The following is a 26,923-nucleotide window of genomic DNA, read 5'->3' as shown; positions in this document are numbered from 1 at the left end:
TCAGTTAATTCAATCTAAACCATTAGGACTCCACCTGTATATGTAGTTAGGTGTCTTTGTCAAATAAAATGCTCACCAGATCACAACTTGCTACCTTTCACCAGATCTACAGGCAGGATAGATAGAGCATTATGTTGGAATTATGGCACTGGGAATTTAGATTCTAGATTCTAGATTTAATGGATGTGGTTTTTATATCTATGACAATAGGATGTTGCCTTTATGCCCTGCTTTTGTAAGTTCCTTAAAGCATCAGGCTAACAGCTGAAAACAATGTTAACTTGCTTGGCTGATCTTCTCTTCAATGGGCTATTCAAATACAGCAATGAAAAAATAAGGCAGGGAACAAAATCAATCAAAATCCAGGGTCCAAAGAACCATGCAGCTAGCTCCACATCCTCAATGTACATTTGTAGTGTTTTCAAGCAACAGACCTCTGAGCTGCTGGCAAATGGCTTTTGGAGCAGAGTGGCATTTCTAAAGCCATAGAAATGGCATAGGGCCCAGCTATTCAAACAAAAAAGGGCCAAACATTCCACTAGGTTTGCCCAAAAGTTCTTTAATTGTTTAAATCTTCCTCATTCCTAGCTATATATGTTCTGTACCTGGGAAGTTGAAGGTAAAATTGACAGAGAAGTCCCTCTGTTTTTGGCTAATCACAGGATGGTGATGCAAAAGAAAAAGATGCTTTCCCCAAAACATTATCCTCTAGGCATTTGATTCTATAAGTTCTGCAGGTGAGACATGTTTTCAGAAAATACTAATTTTAACAACTGTGGCTTTAATAAGTCTTGCTCATTGATCTGCAGTGAAACAAACTTGCTGCAAAGCAATTAAGCAATTGCCTGTATTTCCAATAATGCATAATCAATTTAATTAATTGATTCTTAAGCAAACAGAAAATTTTACAAAAAGTGCAGTATGGCAAGTTCTCACTTCCTATTCACTTACCTTTCAATGGGTTTCTGCTTGGAAAGCTCAATGAGAGAGCTGTCCAAGGTGCTGCTGCAAGTCTACTTGCTATTTCTGCTGCAATCAACCAGCATGGCTGGGATTAGTTTCCTTCATATCTTCTCGTGCTGCAAGCATAGGAATCAAAACCACCAAACCTAAATGACATTTCTTGTTACGCAAATAACCCATATGGCAACCACATGCTTTTCTTTTTTTGGCCACTGTTCTTCATTCCTGAAATGATTTCTTCACCAAATTGAACTCTTCCCTCTTCAAGTGTATGGGCTGAACTCTGACAGTTTCAGTATTTACTCTGTTTACCTTTCAGAATCTTTTTGGAGTTTTATCCAGCCTCTGTATCTTCCAGAATATGTTGTTCAGACAGAGCCTTCATAAAATTTTAAAATTTGTTGGATTTTTTTTGCAAGATAATGAGTTCTTATATCTTGAACCAAAATTCCTCGGTTGGAAAGCAAAAATTTATTACTTCACCCTTAAAGAGGGTGAAATGTGTGTGCTTGTCATTCTCGTGTGACTCTTGTTTGGAATAATTTTTGAATGATTAGGCTGGCATCTCAGTCTGTGAGGTCAACAAAGGGAAAGACATTTGTATTCTGCTTTTCTCCCTAATAGCAATAATGACTAAAGGGGAACTTCTGTGTTCAGATGCAGTAAACTGCTGAATACCAGTGCTAGGAGCTAACATCAGGCGAAGGCCTCTGTGTCCACCAGGGCAACTGTTTGGACCACTATATGAAGAGGATACTGATCCAGAAGGCAGTTCTTCTTAAAGAAATACGATATTGAGCAGTCAAAAACAACAGTATGGGATGGATCCAGCCATGTTAGCCATATTCGTTGCAAAATAGTAAAGAGTCTAGTAGCACCTTTAAGACTAACTGTGACGGACTCAGCTTCGGATGCTGAGATTTCCAGTCAGTGAGCTATGATTGACATGTTCCTCTCCCCCGCCCCCCATGTGGCTAGCCTGAAATGGCAGTTGGGGATGGAATGTTGGGGAAGCTGTCAGTTGGAGTTGGAGAGTAAACAAGAGTGAAAGGGAGTTGGAGTCTGGCTTTTGACCAGAGAGGGTCAGACGGAGAATCCTCTGTGAGAGGCAATAATGTTTGTGAAGCACTGTTAGTCCTCGGACTAAAGTAGGAAAAACCAGCACTAACTCATGCTTAGACTTGAGAGATCTGGGAGTTATAGTGGGCCAAGGAAGTGGGTAGAAAGGAGTCTGCCCTTCAGTGCCAGGAACAGGGTTATAGCTCATAACTATAACACCTGCCCAGTATCTAGTAAGGGTTTGTCTCAGTGGAGCACCCTTAAGTCTGGAGAGGAGGGGAAGTCGTGCTGTGTCTGTGCTTTAAAAGGGAAACATTTGTGAAGCAGTGTCAACCTTTGAAAGAAGTCAGCAACCTAGTGTTAAACCAAGTGTTTTGTGCCTCACACCAGTGAAGTTGCTGTATAAAAAACGTTCTGTTACTTCAGTTCAAACACCTGCCTACCTGCCTTTTGACTTTAACCTACTGTAAATAAACCTTCTGTTACCTTTTGAACCTCCCCAAGCCTTGTGTGCCAGTTTCTGCTAAAGGGAAGTGCAAACCCCTGATCTGTTCCCTACTAAGACTTGGCTGGGTAACCCTTTTTAATAATCCTTAAGGGTGGGACAAGAAGGAAAGTCGAAGCTTAACATCAACCACACTACCAGAGGCTTCCCAGCCCAGTATACAGCTTCATAGGCTTAAAGAGGAGAAGTTTTACCTCAGGTCAGCCAAAGCCTGAGTTTCATGTGGGTTTGTGGCACTAACCAACTCTTCAACATGCATCTGAAGAAGAGAACTGTGGTTCTCGAAAGCTTATGCTACAATAAAGTATGGGTTGGGAATCAATTGCTGGCTTATCCCTTTGGTTCTTGCCCTTCAGTTCATGCCTCTGGCCATGCTCAAGCTTTATAGTACCTGCAGGAAGAAGAATGCAAACTTAGCTAGATGGAACTCAGCTGCATTTGGCATTAAGCCAGCCAAATCTTGTTCGTTCCCTCCCTTCCCATGCCATTGATCACCTTTGTAAGCAGCGCCTTAAGCACAAAACCTGCCACACACAACAACTTTCTTACACACACAAAGACACTGGTATGTGTATGTGCTCTGCCTCATTATTGTGCTAAACTTTTCTTCTCTGAAGATTAGATCTGTTTCAGGAAAAGGCCTTATCTAAAGTGGACCAAAGGAAGTTGCTGGTGAGATTAGTTCTACCCATGTCCCCTCGTTTTTGGAATGGTTTCGGTATATTTTGCACATTCATTTTTGGTCCATTCTGTGCACTCCTCTCTGGACTGAATTTTAGATAGTTTGTATAATCTGCAACATATTTTAATCATTATTTGACAGGATCGTGTTTATTTTATTGTTTATTTATGCCTATCTGTCCTGTGTCCTGTGGAAATCAGTGGGCTGGAATACTACTGAATCCTGATTTGTTTATTCAATTTTTATCTCGCCTTTCCTCCGAGGAGCTCTAGGACATTTCACCTCTCTTCTGTTTTATCCCTGCAACCACCTTGAGAGGGAGGTTAGGCTGAGACTCGTGTAATGGGCCCAAGATCACCTAGAGAATTTCATGGCTGAGTGAGGCTTTGAAGCAAGGCCCCTCTAGTGCTGCTCTGACTGCTATGCTATACTGGCTTCAAAGAAACATTTCAAATGGAGAAGCATTCTTTCACATTTCCACCTGAGAGAATATTCTCTGATTTTAAATCTCATTTACCTGTCTACAAGTTTCAGCATTTTCTTGTAGCCACTTTATTTTCTATTTTCCTTTTCGTTGTAGCGACCAGCTGTCACACAGTGAAGACAAAACAGTCTTCCATGTTCTTGGAGGGGGGATTTAAATATTTCACTTTTACTTATTTTGTCTGATCCAAGTATTGCTTTGGGTTATCTCCATTGTATTCTCAGTCTAAAATGTATACGTTGTTTGGAGGCAAAACTACAGGATGTGCCTTAGAAAAAATTTCCCATGTGCCTGCACTCAAACTACATTTTGTTTCCTTTGCTTGAAATAATCTACGTAGCCTAATGTACATTCTGTACAAAATCACTGAGATTCTGTGAATGAGTACATGTGTAGCATCTGTACATCTAAAAAATGCATTTTAAAGGAAACTGGAGAGAACATATGTTGTATTAAGGTTTTATGCCAAAGTGGAAAAGAATGTGTTTCAAGAAGGTGGCATCTTTTTAAAACAGGTATCAGGCTGTGCATTGCTGGAAGAGCTAGGTTTAGCCTCCGCCATCTCCAGTTATAAGGATCAACCACCAGGTGTTGTGAAAGACTTCTGCTTGAGACTCTGGAGAGTGACTGATGGTCAGAGTATATGAGAGTGACCTTGATAGACCAGTGTTTCTGACTTGGTATAAAGCAACTTTCTGTATTCATGCATGTATAAATGCTTGGCCCATAGCTGACATGCTACCACTGAAAAACATCTGTGCAGTCTGTGGGATCATATTAGAATCTTGAGAATTCTAGAATTAATTTTAGAAAGGGATTTTTAGTCCTTGAGGCTGATAAGAAGCTTTAGGAAATTTAAAAATGAAAATATTCATGAATCAAGAAGAAGCATTAAACTGAGCATACACCTCTGTATGAGTTGCATTCTTAAAAGGTTGTCTTTAGTCATTCCAAAACATTATTTTGTTTCCAGCATATTTTTAAGGAAAATCTTCTTTGGTGAAGGGCAGTAAATGGTATTGGATAGGATTAGCTGTCCAGAATGAGAATAGCAAAGGAAGGAGGATGTTTGGTGCAGTGGTTAAGAGCATGGGACTCGGAGGTTTGATTCCCCACTCCTCCACTTGAAGCCAGCTGGGTGACCTTGGGCTAGTCACAGCTCTCAGGAGCTCTCTCAGCCCCACCCGCCTCACAGGGTGTTTGTTGTGGGAATAATAATAACATACTTTGTAAACCGCTCTGAGTAGGCATTAAGTTGTCCTGAAGGGCAGTATATAAATTGAATGTTGTTGTTATGTTTAGTCTTCTCATACTTACTAAAACATGATACAGTATACAGTATATGTTAGCACAGTAGGGACTTTGATCTAATGAGTTTCCAAATGGGTTCGCTTTGTACACCTCCATAATAATGTCCCAAAAGCTGGACAATGTTAGATTGGATCATTTTAATTCCCTGTGGGGTTGTGTTAAGCACTTTAAAGGCTCTGATGTTAATGTAGCGTTCATTATCTTAGAATGTTGTTCATCTGACCAGGGTTTGACACTCTGTGGAGAAAGCCAACATTTAGGAAAGGCAGGCCTGAGACTTTACAAAAACAATGGATCAGGAAAGATTTTTTCTGTTTCTCAAACAGGTACAGATCCTATAGTGGTTTTCAGGGAGAACTAGAGCTACGTCTATCACTGAGCACTGGTGATCAGGGAGAAGGATTTGGTGTACTTAACTTTCCAGAAAGCACTGGGAGGTGACAATTAAGGTGCTAGAGCTGCTCCTGGAGTGCTGTGCAAGCACACAGATAGCAGCACCTGGCACTCTATTGCTCTGGCTCTATTACATTTCACATTGTACATTCTTCTCTGGACATCTTGCCACAGGAAACACATAAGACAATTTGGAGAGAACCCAGCAAAGTGCAATGAAGATATTAAAGGGATTAAAGGAGATGACCTATAATAGAAAAAAAAGATGGAAAAAACCCTAGCTATGTTTAGAACCTCTAAACCTGTTACATGGGCCCAGAAATAGTAACAGAATTTCCCTTGCCAGTTCACAGGAGAACTGGATCACATGCCTTCTCTTTCACATTCCTCAGAAAGTAACCAGAGCCAAGCAAAATGCCTTCTCTTTGTGCATGGACAAAGAAGAACACATTGCCCTTATTTAAAGTAGCACCGATTTTGCTGTATTGTATTTCATGGAATATGAAAGGGAATGCAAATGATCCAATCTTTTTGTACATTTGCAGTTATTCAGAACTGATTCAGCCAAAGAACAAATTTGTTCTGCTAGGGTTTTTTTTTAATGGCATTCTTAGTGAAATGATGGAAAATTAACATGTGAAACTTTCAAGGAAGAAAAGTCCTACTAGTCCTGCATCCTGTTCTCAAAAGGGACTAACCAGATGCTTCAAGGAAGTCTTCAGGAAGGGCATGAAAGCAATAATCCTCTCCTGTTTTCTTCCCAGCATCCAATACTCGGAGGTACACTTGGTTGATAGCCACTGGTAATCCCTCCCTTTTCAAAGCTGCTACACTAGGGGCCATCACTGCATTCCACGACACTGAATTCCATATGCTAATTATGTACATTTTGAAGTACGTCTTTGGTTGTTTCCAGTTCCGTCATGGCTCCTCTTCCAAATCTCAGACTCCATCATATTTCTTGATTGCAGTCTCCCTTTTGGTTGATGATTGAACCAAGAAATAGAAAATCTTTAACAATTTCAGTGTCTTCATTGTCAACTTTAACAGTTCAATCTTTGAAGAGTTACTTCAATCTAAGCCTGTTGATCTCAGTGGACTTAGACTAGAGTAACTCTGCACAGGATTGCACTGCACAATTGTGTAATTCCTCGGCAGACATTACTTTTGTCTTCTTAATGCAATGCTGCTTTGGCACTTTCTAGAGTAATGTGGTATCACCTGAATATCTCAAACTGTGAATGTTCCTTCCCCCAATTTTCATTCTGCCTGCATCTAAATCTAATTCAGCTTTCTTTATGATATGTTCTGCATATAGGTTGAACAGGTAGGGAGATACTATACGTCTTTTTCTGACACCTTTGCTAATTGGAAACCATTCTGTTCCCTCAGATTCTGTTCTAATAGTAGCCTCTTGTTGCACAAGTACACAATACATAGTTTGCACAAGTACACATTGCACTTCAACACAATCTTTCCTCTTAGGGAAGACCATAAAGGGAAAACCATAAAAAAGAGACCAAAGACTCTCTCAGTCCAATATTCACTTTCATTTTTTTGTAATCTTTTTCTAATTCAGTTGTAGGACCAGAGCTTTTTTCTGGGAAAAGAGGTGGTGGAACTCAGTGGGTTGCCCTCAGAGAAAATGGTCACATGGCTGGTGACCCTGCCCCCTGATCTCCAGACAAAGGAGACTTTAGATCACCCTCTGCACTGCTCCAGCAGTGCGGAGGGCAATCTACACTCCCCTCTGTCTGGAGATCAGGGGGCAGGGCCACCGGCCATGTGACCATTTTCAAGAGGTGCCAGAACTCCATTCTACCGCCTTCCTGCTAAAAAAAGCCCTGTGTAGGACAATTGCTTACATGCCTAGCACAGCAACTACTTAATAATCTGGCATTTAAAAATATGAGATCCTTACATATTAGTAAGACCAACTGTCCAAAATTACATTTTGACTTTCATTTCATATTCACCAACTACTCTGCAAAGCAGAGTTCGTATCAGAGGTAGTTCAAACAATATATATTTTTTGTTTTGTCTACCCAGGCATCCTTCACCATTCCCAGATTCATGTTCATATGTTCAAATATAAGTTGGGAATGAGCAATAACAGATACAGTGGTTCCCCAAACCCAAGACTCCGAAAGATGCCACTGCACAACACATTCTACTGATTGTAGCATCATGACATGAGTCCAATGAGGGTCCATGTACCTGCTTTAACTAAATTTAAAGAAGTCAGGAGATACAGTCATGGTTCTTCTATGTCTTGTGAAACTGGTCCCAGCAAAGAGGACATACAATTTCCTAGTTAATTTCCCTGTGACTAGCTTGGAGGTTTTGGTGTGTCTATTAAGGCCTTATGTATGTATCTGCCTGAGCTAACTTGTAGTTTTAGAGTGTAATCCTATAATAAGCCTATTGAAATTAGTGAGTTTAGACTGGAGTAACTGCATTGGATTGCATTGTGCATTATGTTGATTTACCTACTCTTTGAGCATACCGAGGCCATGTTATACTACCTAAAAAGAGAAAAAAGAAAATAAATACAAGGGGTAAATAGATCAATACAAACAATTATTAAATTCCTGGAAAATGTTTGAACGAGAAGGGTAACTTTAAAAAAATCCAGTTGTAACTGAGATGCCTTTTATTTATGCCGCAGCGTAAGAATTAGGAAACTTCTTTTGCCTGGAACTGTAGCGGGGGATCTATTACTTCATCTGAAACTATTACAGTCCTTTCTCGTGTCACTCAATATGGTTAACAACACAGGAGCTCTCTGGGTTAGATTGGAGATACGTGCTCGCAGTGAATGTAAGCATGAATTAATAAATATTAAATATATTGGCCCCTGCTGCATGATTCTGAAAGTCCTATTCCAGCTGTTCTGTTGGTCTGTTAGTTAACGGTCTCTTGTGTTTTCTACCCATAGGCTGCTAGGTAGAATGTCCACGGATGAGCGGCACCTCACCTCTAGCTGTGGATCCTTCATCAAGACTGAGCCATCCAGCCCTTCATCAGGCATCGACGCCATTAGCCACCACAGTCCAAGTGGTTCTTCTGATGCCAGTGGTGGTTATGGCATCAATATAGGGGGCCACCCCAATGGCCTGGACTCACCCCCCATGTTCAACAGTGCAGGGATTGGTGGCGGGCCCTGCCGCAAGCGGTATGATGACTGCGCCAGTGCCATCATGGAAGACTCACCCACCAAGTGCGAGTATATGCTCAACGCCATCCCCAAGAGGCTATGTCTAGTGTGTGGGGACATTGCATCTGGATATCACTATGGAGTGGCCTCCTGTGAAGCATGCAAAGCCTTCTTCAAGCGAACCATTCAAGGTACGGGGCCTGGGAGAGCAATGCAAATGAGGAGACCAATGTGGATCCCTTGGTTTTCTAACAGAGGTTTTTGTGCTTTAATTTAAGCAGAAATGACATTCCAACAAAATTCTAAGTCCAAAATGCAGCTACTGATTTGCAGAGGGATAGCTGTATTAGTCTGTTGCAACAGGGGGTCTGGTGACACCTAAAAGACTAATGTTTTATTCCAGCATAAGACTAGATCCTGCTTCTTCAGATGTAATGAGTGAATTCTCAATATACACTCACTTTATGTAGACGTATAAACAGAGAATTCAGAACTTTTGGAGTTGGTTTGGATCAGTCAGGAGTCAGGACTAGACTGTACCCGCGACACGGAAGCTTGAGTGCTGCTGAATACACAATGTACACATAAATCACAGCTGAGGGTGTGTATGGCCATCATTGACATTTTCAAACCTGGATTCAAAAGTTACGCTTCAGATTCAATCTGATTTTCATTTTTACATCTAGGGACAATGATAGGATTGAGAAGTGGGAAAGAGGCCATTCTTTTCAAAGGCAATCTTTCTGAGGCGATAAACATAATAAAACAGTTCCATGCACCCAACCATGCAGTTCCTCTGATGGAACGGGGTTTTCATTTGTGAAAGAGGAAATGGTGATTTCCACTGATTCTACCTACCAAAGACCTCCACTTTGTCCCCTATGCTATTCCTGAGGATCCACTGACTCCTGGGGGGGAAAGGGGGTAGCGCCTGAGGTGTAGCATGAAGGAGAAGCAGAAAAGTCCTGCTCTGCAAAGTTCATGGATGGCTGGATACATGCCAATGAGTTTTGCAAGCCATTTCATTGGAATATGTAAACTGTCCCTGCTAAGCTGATAATATTTCCAGTTGTCACAAGGGCTAGTTAGGCTGGAGGAGTTCAAATGTGCAGTTTGTAGGATTTTAAGTGTGGATGTGATACTTCACACACAGTGACAGAGTGCAAGACATTACAGACATATTTCAGTCCAAAAACCGATTTTAAAAAGATCTGACCTCCTTAACAGTGCAGGACAGTTTTTTTCTCCAAAAATCCCCAAACTGTATATTATTAAACCTTACAAGGGACCTGATTAGTAGTGGTGATAGACCTGGATTGCAGATACTGTTTGCCAGAGTGGTGTTATGGTTAATGTGCTGGACTAGGATCTAGGAGAACCAGGTTTGAATCCCCACTCTGCCATGGAAGCTCACTGGGTGACCTTGGGCCACTCATAGTCCCTCAGCCTTACCTGCCTGACAGGGTTGTTGTGAAGATAAAATGGAGGAGAGAAGAATTATGAAAGGCACTTTGTATCCCTACTGGGGAGAAAGGTGAAGTATAAATGCAGTAAATAATTGTAATTATTTACACACAACAGCCATTGCTTGCTTCAGTGTCCCAGTAGCTATTGGTATAATCTGAAATCTGTTTTGCACCCAGCATGGGCTAATGTAATGAAATCTACCTAAACCTTCTGTATTCCAGTTGGGAAGGAATCTTTATCCTCCAAAGGCAGTCAGTCTGCAATTTCTTCCGCTTTTCATTTGCAGCCTAGAGAAAGATGTTGCCAGACACCTGTGCATAGGTTAAGAGCCAACAAAAGCACACACAAATGTGGTCCAGCAGATAGAGGTAGGGCTTAGATCTAAGATCTGTAAGCTTAAATACTCTAGACTTACTTGGAAGGCCTTGGGCAGATCACTATCTGTCATGCTCAGTTTCCCATCTGTAACATGGGAAGAAGACTGACTGACCTAACTCTTAGAATGGCTTTCAAAATGAATGAGGTAAGGATTGTATACTAAGCATTCTGCCCTCTAAAAGCATCAGGATATTTGAAACCCTAAGTAAATGCTGCAAAAAACAGCTATCTCATTATGACTACAATATAACATGTAATAGCTGGTTAGTATTTATTTAATGTGTTTAAAATATTTCTCTTTTCTCACGAGTGGGACTTACAGTGGCAACCTAAATTAACTAACCAGTTTACAAATCAATACATTTGCAGGGCACACCTATACAAAGAATTATCTGCCTAATTGTTACTGGCATGCAGATATCTGTATGCACATATGCTAGGATTTTTCTGTGCACACAGTTCTGCAAATTGAAAAGACCAAGAATATTACTGTGAAAGGACAAGCGTATTGAACTGACTCCAAAAGCCCCCTTGAATCCTATGAAGTGAATGAAGTAGGCTTGTGGGAAGGGGCCTGTTGTGTTATCACTTGCACTTATTCACTTAGTCTTGATTATTCCTTGCTGTTCAGGATTTTTTTTAAAAAAAATAAGCTTTGCAGGAGGAAGTCTTGCATGGCCTCTATAGAACATGATTATGTTCTTTAATTCTGCGGATCACCTTTCTTTATGGCATGTAAATCAGTATCCTCCCAACCCAGGCCCCGTACCCCCTCTTAACTTCTTCCTGGCTCTTTCTTTTCCACAATATTTGTGGGAGGGGAAATACAGAAATGCATTTGTCAGTGTGGAGTTTTGCTAATAGTAGAGCTAGTGTGCCACTGTTTCAAAGTCTTTTTTATTCACTGATGTTGCCAAATGAAGAACAAGAGAGTGGCATTAAATCAATGGAGAACAAGAAAAAGAAGAGAAAGAGGGCCTTGTATAGCACCTTGTGAAAATGACACATATTTGTACATCTGCAGAAGATTTTTATTGTTTGAAATGAATTTTCTTATCATGGAGAGCTGATGATATACACTGCATGGTCTGCCTGACATTTAAGAAATGTCCTGCACTGTAGCGAGAGATTCTTCCTAGCCCATTGACTTCTTTCTATACAGCTCTTAAAGTGACAGCTCCCTTGTGCCAGCCATAATCTGACAGCATTTGTTGTTTGTGACCTCCAAAATCTTGTTTAAATGTACTTCCGAAGTCCAGCTAATGAATGTTCAGCAGCCCTCCCAGTCCTACAAAACTTCTTGCCTCTGGGGCTCAGTTGGTTAGAAGAATAGCATGGCAAATCCTAAACACTGTTTAGGATTGCTCTTCAAGCAACCACTCCAAGCAGGCTACTTGGATTCAGACAATTTCCATAAAGGTGGATTTCATTCTACCTTCTGCATGATGATGCTATTCTACCTGATTTATGCCTGTTAACTTTCATCCCATTCTAAAGAAGTCTTCCCTTTTGGTGATGTCACACCTCCTAGAAGGAGAGCTTGGATGCTACTGTTTCTCTGAGGCAGCAATGGTGCTTGCAACGGATCACTGCATATTTTAAGCACTGCACCTGTTCACAGGGACAGAAAAATGTGCATCCACCATATCATTTAAATTAAATCACCACATTTGTAGGGACGATCATTCAAGCTAAAACAGCTGTTACCCACATTACATGGTGCATTAACTATATTTACAAGTTCAAAAAGCCTGCCTTGGAGACACAAGGATGTTCTTAGGCAGTGTCTGCACCAGCAATTTCTCATGCAATATGCTACTGATTTGGAATGAAGAGAGGCACAATCCACACCATGTCCCATGACCTGTCTCTGAGCAGCCCTTGCTGTTTTTTTCATACTAAACCATGCAATTGATCAAGGCAATGCACGTATTCTGAGTAGTTGGTGCAGACTTGTACTTCTTTCTGGCCATATCTTCTTCTCTTTTAAATGATTGTTGCATTTGGACCATCACAACATGCACTTTGTGAACCTAGATACATATATAAGTTTGTCTGCTAGTAAAAACCAACACTCACATCTTCCAACAAAAATTTAGTTGCATCTTGTAAAAAAATAGAGCGAGAACGAGAGCGGAGGGGGGGCTGGGTGGGTGGGCTGGAACTTTGTGACAAGATGATGAAGTCACTGGGGTTGTAGAAGTTCAAAAACAACTTCATCCAAAGCTGGATTTATTTATCAGAGGGGAAAAGATCAGGTTACCTATGATGAATGATTGTATTTGCACAAAATCCCTTTTTTAAAACTAACGGAGAAAGTCTTTTGATATTGAAAGATTAATTGCAGGAAGATTTGTAACTCTTTAATGAAGTCTAGACTTTTTTACATGCCCTCGCTTTCCACCATAAATTGGAACACTAACCTGGGAAATCAGATCAAAAATGTAATTGATGAAAAATGATACAGAGCCTCTTACAGAATCTTACATGAAATCCACCTTTACAGTTCCAAACAGAGTAAGATTAAAATATATATAGCCTTTAGTGACAGGTCACACAATGTTGAATAGAGACATATCTTAAGACATGCCAGTGGTAGGTACCCTAAGACTTGGTCAACATGAATCTAGTTTCAAGTCAAAATACCAACTGGCACCACATCCCACATGTTGCTGGATGGTTTCTTGTCCACAGCATGTGAGTATAATAGACACAACAACAATGTATTTGGGTGGTGGCAGCAAAGGGCAGGCCTAGGTGGCTCTAACTGCAGAAATTGGAACTCAGAAGCAGGCATATCTGATCCTGACTAGAGATGGGCATGAACAGCAATAAGAACTAAAAAAAGCCACGAACAGCCCAATCAGCTGTTTGTGAACAAGCTGTTCCTGAGGCCCCATTCTAAACGAACAGGTGGTCGTTGCAAGCCTCCTTCCACTGCTGTTCGTCAAGCCAGACAATCTGGCACCTGCAATCAATTCCCTTGGCAACCAGAGGCAAGGACTGCCTGAACTCTGTCTGAACTCCTGTTGTTGCCCTGGAAACCCTAATCTAAGCACAATTTAGCTTGATAGGCAGGTTTTCTTTTCAAGTGTGGAGCTCCAAATCTGTTACAAGGAAGCAAAGAGCAGGGGGGAGGGGGCTCCCAGCTCTGGTTTTGCGGACAGTGAGGGAGAGACAGTTACTGTTGGCATTTTGAGAGAGAGAGACAGGGAGAATGCATTGGAGCTTGAATTTGCTTTGTGTGTGGTGGGATAGGGATCTACCACTTCAAGTTCCAGGGCTGCTGCCAGGCTCTGGGCCAAACTATTATTTATTACTGGTACCTTTCCTGCTGCCTGCTCAGGTACGGTTTCTGGGAGTGTTGTGGTAGGGATCTACCTCTTCAGGTTCCAGGGCTGCTGCCAGACTCTGGGGCCAAACTATTATTTATTATTGGTACATTTCCTGCTGCCTGCTCAGGTAGGGTTTCTGGGAGTGGTGTGGTAGAGATCTTGATGGCTGGAAGAGGGCCTGCTGGCCCCCACGAGCAATGAACATGTTCGTGAACAGGTCACGTTCGTCAATGTTTGTTGTTCGTTGTTCGTGGATGGCAACGAACAACAAACACCATGTTTGTTTTTTCTTCTGTTTGTACTCATGTCTAATCCTGACCCGAAAGGTGTTTTTGGCTGCTGGACCATATAACTAGCAGGAGACAGTATAGTTCTTGTGGCTGGCTCATTCTTTATTTAAAACATTTGTATGTCTCTTAGGTATCCAAGTGCTCAAACTGGCTAACAATAACAAAAGCCAATCAAGACCAAATACAGTATAAAAATGACTCAAAACCATTGGTATTGCTTTTTAACTTTAATTTTAACTTTAATTGATTTTTTATACTGCCCATCTCCCGAAGGACTCAGGGCGGTGTACAGCAAAAATAAAACATACAAATATAAAACAATAAGAATATAAAATATAAAAATATTGAATAATTTAACTCAGAACAGAACAACTCAATTAAAACACATTTAGGCCAGCCCTGCTTGTTGGAATAATAACGTCTTAAGGGCACGGCAAAAGGTGTGTAGGTCAGGGACCATACGTATCTCCGGGGGCAATTCATTCCAGAGGGCAGGTGCCCTGACAGAGAAGGCTCTCCCCCTGGGGGTCACCAGCCGACATTGTTTGACCGACGGCACCCTGAGGAGACCCTCTCTGTGGGAGCATACCAGCCTGTGGGAGGCTGTCGGTAGCAGCAGGTGGTCTCGTAAATACCTAGGCCCTAAGCCATGGAATACTCTAAATATGGTAACCAGCACCTTGAAGCACACCCGGAAGACCACCAGAAGCCAGTGTAGCTCGCGCAGGAGAGGTGTTACATGGGCGTGCCATGTCGCTCCCATAATCACCCGCGCGGCCGCATTCTGCACTAATTGCAGCCTCCGGGAGGTCCTCAAGGGGAGCCCCATATAGAGAGCATTACAGTAGTCCAGACGGGAGGAAACGAGGGCATGGGTGACTGTGCGCAAGGCGTCCCGATCCAGAAAGGGACGCAACTGGTGAACCAGGCGAACCTGATAAAAAGCCCCCCTGGCCACGGCCGACACGTGGTCTTCTAACGACAGCCGCGCATCCAGGAGGACACCCAAGTTGCGAACCCTCTCTGTGGGGGCCAAAATCTTGCCCCCGATAGTCAGCGATGGAACCAGCTGGCTATAACGGGGCACCGGAAACCACAGCCACTCAGTCTTGGAAGGGTTGAGTCTGAGCCTGCTTCTCCCCATCCAGATCCGCACGGCCTCCAGGCACCGGGACATCACGTTAAGGGCATCATTGGTGTGATCCAGGGTAGAGATGTACAACTGAGTATCATCAGCATACTGATGGTACTTTACCCCAAAACCACGGATGATCTCACCCAGCGGCTTCACATAGATGTTAAACAGAAGGGACGATAGGACCGACCCCTGCGGCACCCCACAAGTGAGGTGCCTCCGGGTCGACCTCTGCTCCCCTGTCAGCACAAACTGTGAGCGGTCGGAGAGGAAGGAGGAGAACCATCGCAACATAGTGCCCCCCACTCCCAACCCCTCCAACCGCTGCAGCATGATACCATGGTCAATGGTGTCAAAAGCCGCTGAGAGGTCTAATAGGACCAGGACAGAGGAGCAACCCCTGTCCCGAGCCCTCCAGAGATCGTCAACCAATGCGACCAACGCCGTTTCTGTACTGTGCCCAGGCCTGAAGCCCGACTGATACGGATCCAGACAGACATCTTCCTCCAGGTGCTGGGGAAGTTGTTGCGCCACCACACTCTCAACAGCCTTCGCCACAAAATGAAGGTTGGAGACTGGACGATAGTTTGCTAATACAGCCGGATCCAGGGAAGGCTTCTTGAGGAGGGGCCTCACCAACGCCTCTTTTAGGGCCGTTGGGAAGAAACCCTCTCACAAAGAAGCATTAATAATTCCCTGGAGCCAGCCTCATGTGACCTCCCGGGAAGCCACCACCAGCCAGGAGGGACAAGGGTCCAATAAACAAGTAGCAGCGCTAAGCCTACCCAGTATCCTGTCCATGTCCTCGGGAGTCACATGGACAAACTCTTCCCAGATGACATTCACAAGACCCACCCCTGTCCCCCCATCTATACCCACCCAGTCCAAGTCCAGACCCTCCCGAATCTGAGCGATCTTGTCGTGCAGATATTGGACAAAATCCTCAGCCCTGCCCTGCAAAAGGTCTTCCCGCGTTCCCTGGTGAAGTAGGGAGCGGGTCACCCTAAACAGGGTGGCTGGGCGATCAAAGCGGAAAAATAATCGGATTTCGCCGCCTTTATCGCCCCTAGGTAGGTCTTAATATAAGACCGTACCAGTGTCCGGTCAGAATCGGAATGGCTGGCCCTCCAACCACTCTCTAGGTGTCTTTTCCGGCATTTCATCTCCCTCAGCTCCTCAGAGGACCAGGGGGCCACTCGGGATCGGCACCGGGTCAGAGGCCGCAAAGGCATGACACGGTCCAAAGCTCCAGCGGCCGCCCTATCCCAGGCAGCCACCAGCTCTTCAGCCGGAGCGTGAGCCAGCGCCTCGGGTAATGGCCCAAGCTCTGTCAGGAACCTATCCGGGTCCATCAGGCGCCTGGGGCGGAACCACCTGGTCAGCTCCGCCTCCCTGCAACGGGGGGTAGCTAAACGGCAGTCCAGTCGAAGGAGTGAATGATCTGACCATGACAAGGGTTCAATGACTACCTCCCCTGTTCCTAGGTCATTCAACCACTGGCCAGAGACAAAAATCAAATCCAGAGTGTGGCCCCCAAGGTGCGTAGGGCCCTGAACTAATTGGGTCAGGTCCATGGCCGTCATAGAGGCCATGAACTCCCAAGCTGCCTCCGACGCTTTGCCAACAGATGGCAGGTTGAAATCCCCCATGACCACCAGCCTAGGGGTATCAACCGCCACCCCGGCTATCACATCAAGCAGCTCAGGCATGGCCGCCACTACGCGGCAGGAAGCCAGGTACACAATTAGCAGGCCCATCTGCACCCCACGGCCCCACTTCACAAGTGCTAAAAGACAGCACAGCACAGCAGCAGCACACAACAATAATTAAACTCATAGACTTGGTTTCAGAAATTGAGCACAGGAGTATAAAAGGAATACATCCATAGCTCTAGGTTACATGCTACAAGTTGCTGTAGGGGGAGGAATTGCAGCTGGTTTGAAAGGTCAGTACCAGATACCCTCAAGGTTTCCAGTTAAACCTCAGGTCTTTGTAGGCTGGGAAGGTGTCTAGAGAGAGACAGGATGTTCTGCTTAGCTGACTTGGCAGAAGACCATGGAGATATTTTTTAATCTGCTTCAGTTGTTCCATTGGCTTCATACTGCTTGCAAGTAGCAGGGGCTGATGCTATAGCTCTCTATTCCCTTATGTACCTGTAGTCCTAGATAACTTTCGAGGTTATGTCCAAGCCCATATGACTCCTGGTTCAAACCCAGAATATTCCAGCAGAATCTGTGAGACAATAAATTTGCTCAGTCTTGCATGATCCAGTGGGGTTATCTAATACACATACCATGTCAAAACTTATTTTCATGCACTTGGATGAACGTAAATGCCTGTGTGCATGCAACTGCAGTTGCTCATTGGCATGCACAGCTTCCTCTTCTGGCTTTGAAGATACCCTGGAGCTCTTTCAACTGCTCAGTGCCAGATCACCTCTAGTCCATGTTGACTCAAGAGGCAGCATGACTGCCAGCCGGTGGAAGGCTGCTGGAATCCCGATGAGTTAATCTCATCACTTTATCACAGGGCACTTATAGAAATTGCAAGGCCATATGAGTGGCTCAGCTATGCTGGCAGCCAGCCTTAGGACCCATAAAAGAAATTGAGAGATTAGAGGAAGGAGGGGGGGAAAGAGAGCAGAGAATTTTGCTGAATTTTGAAGACAGTAGTATGTCTTGCTCTACTGTTTGGTTGACTGAGGTGGGATGGTTCATTCCTTTTTCTACATTTCCCCCTGAATTAGACATCCTTGCAGTTGAAGTCCATTTGCACCTGTTGTGGCATTTTGTCCTTGCTATCATGCAGCAAGATAAAATACAGTGCAATCTGGTCGTGTTGGGGATTGTTCTTAGTTTCTTCCTGGGTGACGGGGACTTTAAATCAGGAGTGTTATGAATGCATTGTAATAGTATTTTGTTTTAATTAGGGTATGATTATCCTTAAGTAACAATCTGTTGTGTAAACTTGACTTGATGCAGTTTAATACAAGGATGTACAAATCAGACTGTAACATTGCTGGTTGCTATTTTTAACCTGGTCTTTTAAAAAAGCTTTCTTTTTCATTCTGAAATTGCATGAAACCATGGTTTGGAACCTCTAGAATGTATTTTTGCAGATATAGAAGGATTGCTGTATGCATGGCGTGGTTTTCTCACATCCTTCCTCCTGCCGCAGCCCAAAATGCCTCCTGAAATGCTACTCCTGGCAGAGAACTCTCTACCCTCCCAGAAACAACAGGGGTGGGGGGTGGGAGTGTGTGGCATTTTGAGCTGTAGTGGCAGTAGGGGAGATGGTGTTCCTCAAACAGAAATCCTTCTCTCCCTACAGAAACATAGATTTTCTTAATAGGGTTTGAATCTTTGCAATTGGAAGTGAGGAATCTGAGATTAAAAAGGCAGGAAACCTTAGAAACAAATATAATATCCCCCAGTTTCCTTGTGAATAGGATGCTGCAGAAGGGCCCAGGTTCTTGGTCTCTGGCAAGATGTACTTACCCTGCAATTGCAGTTCATTTATTAACTAGAGATCAAGCTTGAATTTCAATTTCCAGCTTTTAGAGATATTTGATACTTCCCTGGCTATTGAAATTCAGGTGTTGTGCGGTGCCAGGGTGTAGACTTGATGGAGGCAGCTGGTACAGCTCTCTGAGTTTCTACACAACGTCTGTGTCTCAAATCAGACCATGTGATGGCAAAGGATAATCATATTGAAAGGCAGTGAAGAAAGGTAACAATAACATTGGTAATGATGTTCAAGATGTGGGCCTTTAAGCAGTAATAATCAGCAGAGGAGAACAGCTTGCAGGGCATGCAGAATGGGTTGCCAGCCTCTAAGTGGTGAAAACCTATAAGGGCTCCTCTGGGGATTAAGACTAAGCAACAAACAATGCTCTTCCTGGAGTACACAATCAGAACTATTACAAAATCAACTTTTATATAAAGTGCAAAAAGTGCTCAATTTCGTCAATAAATATCAATATCAAACAATCATCTAATCCATATCAATCAGCTACTTTAGAATAATATCAATATGAAACAATCATCTGATCCATATAACTACAACAACAACATTCGATTGATATGCCTCCCTTCAGGACAACTTAATGTCCACTCAGCGGTTTACAAAGTATGCCATTATTATCCCCACAACAAAACACCTTGAGAGGTGGGTGGGGCTGAGAGAGCTCCAGAGAGCCGTGACTAGCCCAAGGTCACCCAGCTGGCTTCAAGTGGAAGAGTGGGGAATCAAACCAAGTTCTCCAGATTATAGTCCCACTACTCTTAACCACTACACCAAACTCGCTCCCATTATACATTAAGTATATATATAAGTCAGCTTCTTTCCGATGATATCCAACAGGTGGGAAAGAATATACAAAGGCAATACAAGAACATTTCATTCATACAGGTGAACGCGGCATCAGACTGTCCTGGGAATACCAACATGGTGGTTTGTTATTGATTGAAGCATTCACTGGCCCTTTTCACACTGCTTACCTGCTGCTGGAATGTTGCGAAATATCGTGCAAAAAATGCAGAAGATAGCATCTTCTCACGAGAGTTTTGCGCGATGTCGTGCAAAACTCTTGCGAGAAGACGCTATCTTCCACGTTTTTTGCCCGATATTTCGCGATGTTCCGGCAGCAGGTAAGCAGTGTGAAAAGGGCCACTGTATGGAAGAAATGCCTATGAAGAAGTGTATGTACGAAACGGGATTGGACAATTTATGCCGGCAAAACCCGTGGAGTGGCACTTTGCAGCTCCACAGCTCCACAGACTTCTGCAGGCAACTGTACAGCTTCAGATGACTGACTTTTTATTTGATTGATTCAGCTTGAGTGCCATTGTGCACCTGTATGAATGAAATGTACTTGTATTGCCTTTGTATATTCTTTCCCACCAGTTGGATATCATTTATTTGATATTGATATTTATTGTTATTTATTGATGGAATTGAGCATTTTTTGCACTTCTTGCATAAAAATTGATTTTGTAATAGTTCTGATTGTGTACTCTGAGAAGGGTGTTGTTTGTTGCTTAGCCTCTAGGTAGTAGCTGGAGATCTCATGGAATTACAACTGATCTCCAGGCCACAGAGATCAGTCTCCCTAGAGAAAATGGTTGCTTTGAAGGGTGTAATCTGGCATTATACCTTGCTGAGATCCCTTCCTTCCCCAAACTCCACCCTCCGTAGGCTCCAACCCGAAAGCTCCATGAATTTCCCAACTTTGAGCGGGCAGCCCCAAAATGTAGCCCCTTTCAGAAGTTGCCAATGAGCAACAGCAGCTAAGAAATGCAGTATATAATGACATTGCATATTTCCTGTAATCTACACACTGAGGGGAGAAAATGGCCGGTGGGGCAGGGGGAGGCCTAAGCCTTGTGTGCTGTGGTCCTAGGCTCACTTTCCCCACCTACTGCACCCCAACCCCACTCACCTGGCCGGGGGGGGGTGAGGCACAGGGGTGGGAAGAAGCACGTGCACACACTCACATGCTCCCCCATCACACTAGCGACAGAGGAATCCTAGTGCTCTCTGAATCAGAGCTGAGTGAAAACTGCCCCTTTGGTGGCAGTTTTCGCTCAACTCACCATCAGCATGACTCCTTCCTTTGTTGCAGTGGAAAATGAGTGCAACAGAGGAGGGAAGACTTGCCATGAGCAGTTAGCACCCTGCACCCCCACTTGGGCCCCTGGGACCACTGGCAACCACATGTGGTCCTGGTGTGAATTAAGCACTGCAAATGCAGGATTTGAGAGGAACTTGCAACTCATCTCTGACGATTACACAGGGCCACGGCCCCCAATCCAACCTCTGTACTCTGTAATGTGTGAATTGGACCCTCCTGAACATAGTATCTTGTTCAAGGCCTTTTAGTAAGTTTTTGGCTGCTAATGAATAACCCAGGCTCAAGTCCAAATCTAGACCACCATGACTTCTTCTCATGCTTTTTCAAAAGTCAGAGATGGCTTTTTTAGACTTATATCTGCAGATGCATAAATCCAGCATGCATGAGAGCAAAGACTGTGTAGTCAGTGGTTGTTGGACTAGCAGGTCCCAGATTTAAATCCTTACTTTCCCCTGAAGTTTGGTATTTGACTTTGAATCAGTCAGTTTCTCTCTCAGTCTAACCTATCCCACAAGGCTGTTGCAGAGATAAACATGAGGAGAAGAGAAACATTTGTTCCACCCTGAGAAGAGATGTGTGGAATAAAAACAGGCTAGATAGAAAGCACAACACATTTGGGCCCACCTGCTTTCCCCACTAAGATGCTGAAATTCAGCCTCTTAGCAAGAGCAATTCCGCTCCAGTTTGGCTCTTGCTAGCAGCCAGGTCAGTTCCAAGGACTTCATTCAATGAATCTTTACAGTTACAATAAAGCCACGAATGTGTTGCTGCCTCTCCATGTTACTTAACACATGATGTCAGAATCACTGTTATGACCGAGGTTTTCCTGATCCATGTTAGCTTCACCCTTGGTGCTTTTTTCTCTACCACTTCACTCCCCCCTACTTGCTGCAAATTCCTGAGACCATCTTTCTTCCCTTCCTTATTTGTCTAATGTAGCTTGTTAGTCTTCTGGGAAGACACCTTGTTATAGATATGTTCTTGTCACAAGGAAGATAACGTTTTAAGGAATAGGGGCTACTTGAGTCAGACTCTGCAACAGCAACAATGATAAGTGCTGTATTCTTTTGCACATTGCTTCTGGTGGGATGGATATGAACTGAGTGGCCTCTTCTGGGGTGGCTTGTAGAGATGCAGGGCCTCCTCAGCTTGGCTTGTTGCTGGGTCATTTTAACTTCCTGGTCTACTCCTGGTGCCAAGATTGGCTCAGAAAACAATGTGGGTTGTAATCTCACCAGCACATTTCCTAAATGAGTTGCCTCTATAAAGGGGATGAGAGTAAAGTTATTGCCTCTCTCTAAGGTAACACAGATCTCTCTGACTACAAGCATATGCTTCTATTTTAATCCTGTTGTTGACCTAACTTTGAGCATTATGCCTGCCGTCGTAAGCGATGTCTGGCTAGAAGATGTTTTAGTAAGAATATTTTATGCATTCCTTTTATTTTATTTTCTCTGTTGCACTTGTATGTCTAGTTGATAAGTTCTATTAAATCTTTCAATAAGATGGTTCTGCATGTTGTTGGATATTGTCACCGTAACTGTAAAACTGAGCTGCATCCTTCTAAGCCCATTGACTGACAACTTGCTTAGAAGGATGTAATTCTGTTTAGGATTGCTTTGTTAATCTCTTGCCCCTAATCACCAAAGTAAATACATCTGCTCTGACCCCCTCCAAAAAGAGGGGCTTGCTTGTGTTCCCTCCATGACTCGGAACAGCCTGGATGCAAAGGGGAATTGGCCCACAATGACGATTCAAAGGATCTAGGCGTTCTTGCTTGCTTGTCTCTTAGGTGTGTTAACTTTATCACAAGACTCATCTGAGTCTAAACAGCAGGTGTGTGGCCGCTCGGCTCTGGTGAAGCTGGATCTTGTGACAGTTCTGGACAGTATCTAACACTCTGCTGGTGCTAAGTAAGTATTAAATGGTAGACATCATTTAACTTTAGACTTTAGTGTGACTCTCAGGAGCATACATGCATCTTTTAAACAGTCACACAAGAAGCAGCCTTGAGCTCCATTACTGAAGCTACAGCCGCTTAGCATAACATCCTGTTGCCATAAAACAGATGCTGCGTTTCTTTTTAATTTTTTTTTAATTTAAAAATTATTTTATTAGTGTGAAGTGGAAAAAATAAAAAAGCAAGCAAAAAATAAAAAAGCAAATAAAAAATAAAAAACACAATTAGCAAATCTATACATAGATATCTACAAAAGATTTCCAAATATCTAAAAATAAGTCCATATGCAATTGCTTTCTATAAGAAATACGTTCAAACGTTGATAAATGTATAAGGTCTTCAATCCAGTGATTCACAGAAAGTGGGCTTTCATCTTTCCAATGTTGAAGTATAAATCTTTTAGCAACTGTAATGGCACAGAGGGTCCTTTTCCATTGACCATTAGAATCCAAGAGACAGGCAAGTGGTTTAACAGTACAAGAACATCCTCAAAAATAAGTAAATTTCTTAACACAAAATTAATATGACTAATAAATTCTCCCCAAAACAACTAAATGACTAAACATGTCCAGAGCATATGCTTAAGAGATGCATTTTGTGAATTGCACTGTACCAACAGACACTGCTTAAACCTTTATTAAAATGATGCTGTTTAGGCCAATATAGCCTAAACATATTTTTTTACTGAATAAGATACAACAAGATCCATAGTAGCAACAAGTATATGACTTAAAGCCTTGCTTTAGCACAATTGAACACTCTAGATCGTTATTCCATTAATCTCTAAGGCTCTGTGTAACATATTTATTAACTATCCTCAAATATTTATATATAAATGTTGTAGATTTTACTTTCTGTACTGATTCAGTAAGAATCTCCAAAAGTGTGGGAGATAAGAACTCATCATTCTTATTTATCAATTGATCTAAAGAAAAAATTCCTTTGTCTGTCCAAGTCTTCCATAAGAAAGATTTCTTCTTAATTTCTAAGTGAGAATGGGTCGAATGTATATTGTCATATTATACGTCATCAGGGCTTTTTTCTGGGAAAAGAGGTAGTGGAATTCAGTGGGTTGCCCTCGGAGAAAATGGTCACATGGCTGGTGGCCCCGCCTCCTGATCTCCAGACAGAGGGGAGTTGAGATTGCCCTCCGCGCCGCTCAGTGGCGCGGAGGGCAATCTCAACTCCCCTCTGTCTGGAGATCAGGAGGCGGGGCCACCAGCCATGTGACCATTTTCAAGAGGTTCCGGAACTCCGTTCCCCCGTGTTCCCCCTGAAAAAAAGCCCTGTACGTCATACTTCTATAGCTGCAGAAATTGTTGGAGGAACAAAATCAATTTTAACATAAGTAGATCCTAATGCACTCCACTTAAAAAGTGGCTTCAAAAAAGAGGCCTCCAAAAGAGCCCAAGATGAATACTCCAGTTGAGAGGAGAGATCCCAGTAATTTGTACATGCTAACAAATATGCCTGATGATAGCCTGGAAGACCAAATCCTCCTTCATTAATTGAAAGCTGCATCCTCTTTCTTGGCAATTCACTGCACTGTCTATGCTCATGGAATCTTGGCAATTTAAAATGAAAGTTTAAATGAATGAATGAATGAAAGTTTAATAAATAAAACATACCGTTACATTTTGGTGTGGTCCTTTGCATTTGGAATGTGTTCTATTCAAAAGAACGATACATTGCATTTGGATATAGCTTTTAAATGTTTAAAGTGATTATATGTGTAATCCTTACAACAACCTTGTACAAGCGATCAATATTGTTATCCTGCTATTGCATATAGGAGTGGAGCTTACTTGAGGCCACTTACTGAGTACATGGCAGAGTAGAGATGTGGACCAGGGACTTCCGTAATTTTAGTTCAGTTCTGTAGAGCCAAACTGGATGCATGTATGGAGTACCCAGTGCTTCATTTTAAAATGGCATACTGCAGCACGAGGGAAAGTGAGGAGGTTTAAGTCTTTCTCTGTGTTGCTTTCTTGGCTGTTCACTTTCTGTCACTACCTATTTGACCTACTTGTCTTGGAAGCTAAGCAGAGTTGGCCCTGGTTAGTACTTGTATGGGAGACCACCAAGGAAGACCACCAAGGAAATTTAGGGTTACGCAGAGGCAGGCAATAGCAAACCACATCTGAATGTCTTTTGCCTTGAAAACCCTACAGTGTTGCCATAAGTTGGCTGTGACTTGGTGGTACTTTACACACTTTCACACCAATTTACTCTCTTAGTACTTATTCATACAGTGGGTAAATAGCAGTTCCTCAGGGCATTTCATTTGTGCACAGATTTTCTAACTAAATGCATGTCTCAGGATGACTTGGGTTTTTTTGGGCTGTACTTCTCCCTGCCATTTAATTAACAGGTAGTTAGGTCAGGATTAGAAAGGGTTATAGCATTTGGACATTTTCAAGACAGCTCATTTTAAATGTGTTTCAGTTTTTCAGCAGCATTGATTTGAAGATCTTGCAAGAATGAACTTTTAGCATTTGTACTTCAAATGGTAATTAATACTTGCTTCTGCAAGACTTTCTTGTCTGGAGCTGGTGACGTTTAAACTGTACCGGGTTACTTTGAAGCAGGTTTATTTACATCCTTTTGTTTTTTCAAGGAGACATATGGGTTGTGTATTCTCTCTCTCTCTCTCTCTCTCCCATCTCTCTCTCTTCTGTGTCTCTGTGATATTATCCATCACTTGCCCTAGGGACTGGGAAGGATAGAGAAAACTGAATGAAATCAATTAACGTATTAGTTTACCAATTATGGCCTTTAATACTGGAGGCATTTTCCTCATGGCCAGGAGCATCTTTGTTGATGAACATTGCACATCCCATCATGTTTGCACTGAGAGACAGTGTGGTGTAATGGATGAGGATTCAAACTAGGATTTAGGACCAAGGAGACTCAGATTTCAATCCTAGGATCCTGTGTATTGCCATAGGGAGCAAGTGTTGTGTAGTGGTTAGATACTAAGATGGGAAATGAGGAAAGTTATTAATTTGTTAGCATACCTGTTTGGTATCTTGAACATATCTTGTTTGACACTTCCGATTAAACTAGGAGCCAACCAGGGATATATTCAGATTTCACTGAGCAACTCAGACAGTTGCTGAACAAGTCTGCAGCTGCCTGTTGGACAGAAGTCTGATCGAGAGATCAGCTGGGAGTCTGTTCCCAACCCCTCAGCAAAGTAAATACACAATGAAATAGCAAAAGCAGGGACAGAAGCAATGCTTTTGAGGTTTGCATTGCAAAAGGGAGGGGAGCGAGAGCTCCTTTCTCCCCCACTCCCACACTACAATAGGTGCAGTCAGAAGCAATGCTTCTGCACGCCCTCTGGCAAAAGGGAGAGGAGAAAGAGTTTGTCTCTCTCCTTTTTTTCTTCAGTTACAAAGGAGGAAAATCAGCTAGGCTTCTTATCATTCCCTCTCTCCAAATTTGCTGCTTCTTATCAAGTCTAAGAGACCACTGAGTTTCCAAGATGGGAAGGTGCCTTCCGGCTGATCATCTGGATACTTTGCTGGGTACTGCACAAGGTTTCCCCTGAAAGAGATCAAAATCTGACTGCCAGTTGACCCCTCATTGGAAGTCAGCTTCTGATGGTTGCTTGTTGCCCAGTTCTGCAAATACACAGGAACAGGATGTGAAGAGCCCATCAATTAATTAGCTACGCAATCACCAGGGCTTTTTTTCTGGGAAAAGAGGTGGTGGAACTCTCAAGAGGGAAATGAGGGAGAAACACATGGCCCCCCCTTACAAAATGGCCATTTCCTCCAGGGGAACTGATCTCTGTCTGGAGATCAGGGGAGCGGGGCCACTGGACACAAGAGGTGCCGGAACTCCATTCCACTGCGTTCCTGCTGAAAAAAAGCCCTGGCAATCACCATTTGCAAATGGAAGGTGAGCCAAACTGGCAGGTGTTCTATCATCTCTAGGGGAGACCTGAGTTCTAATCCCCACTCAGTCTTGAAGCTTATTGAGTTGGGCCAGTTTCCTTCTCGCTCAGCTGAGCCTGTATTGCAGTGTTGTTATAAAAATAAAGGGAGGGAAGTAGGTCACCATGAGCTCCTTAGTGGGATAAAAACTTTAACAAATGAAGAAGAAATAAATATTGCTTATATCTTCCTGTTCCAACACATTGATTGAAGTTCATTGTTTCCCAGTTC

The 26,923-nt window shown here is 43.0% G+C and overlaps 1 protein-coding gene across 1 annotated transcript in view; it reads left to right on the top strand.

Annotated features, from left to right (window-relative positions):
• The window catches only part of ESRRB (estrogen related receptor beta), a 141,015-nt gene that overhangs the window by 71,031 nt on the left and 43,061 nt on the right, over positions 1 to 26,923 (top strand). Inside the window, exon 2 of the mRNA XM_054972976.1 lies at positions 8,336 to 8,745. Coding sequence (XP_054828951.1) covers positions 8,349 to 8,745 — 397 coding nt within the window. The 5' untranslated portion in view covers positions 8,336 to 8,348. The remainder of the gene's footprint in view (positions 1 to 8,335; positions 8,746 to 26,923) is intronic.

Source organism: Eublepharis macularius, chromosome 2 (genome assembly GCF_028583425.1).
Source record: "Eublepharis macularius isolate TG4126 chromosome 2, MPM_Emac_v1.0, whole genome shotgun sequence".
In the NCBI taxonomy this organism is placed as follows: domain Eukaryota; kingdom Metazoa; phylum Chordata; class Lepidosauria; order Squamata; family Eublepharidae; genus Eublepharis; species Eublepharis macularius.
This window is presented reverse-complemented; position numbering and strand designations above follow the sequence as displayed.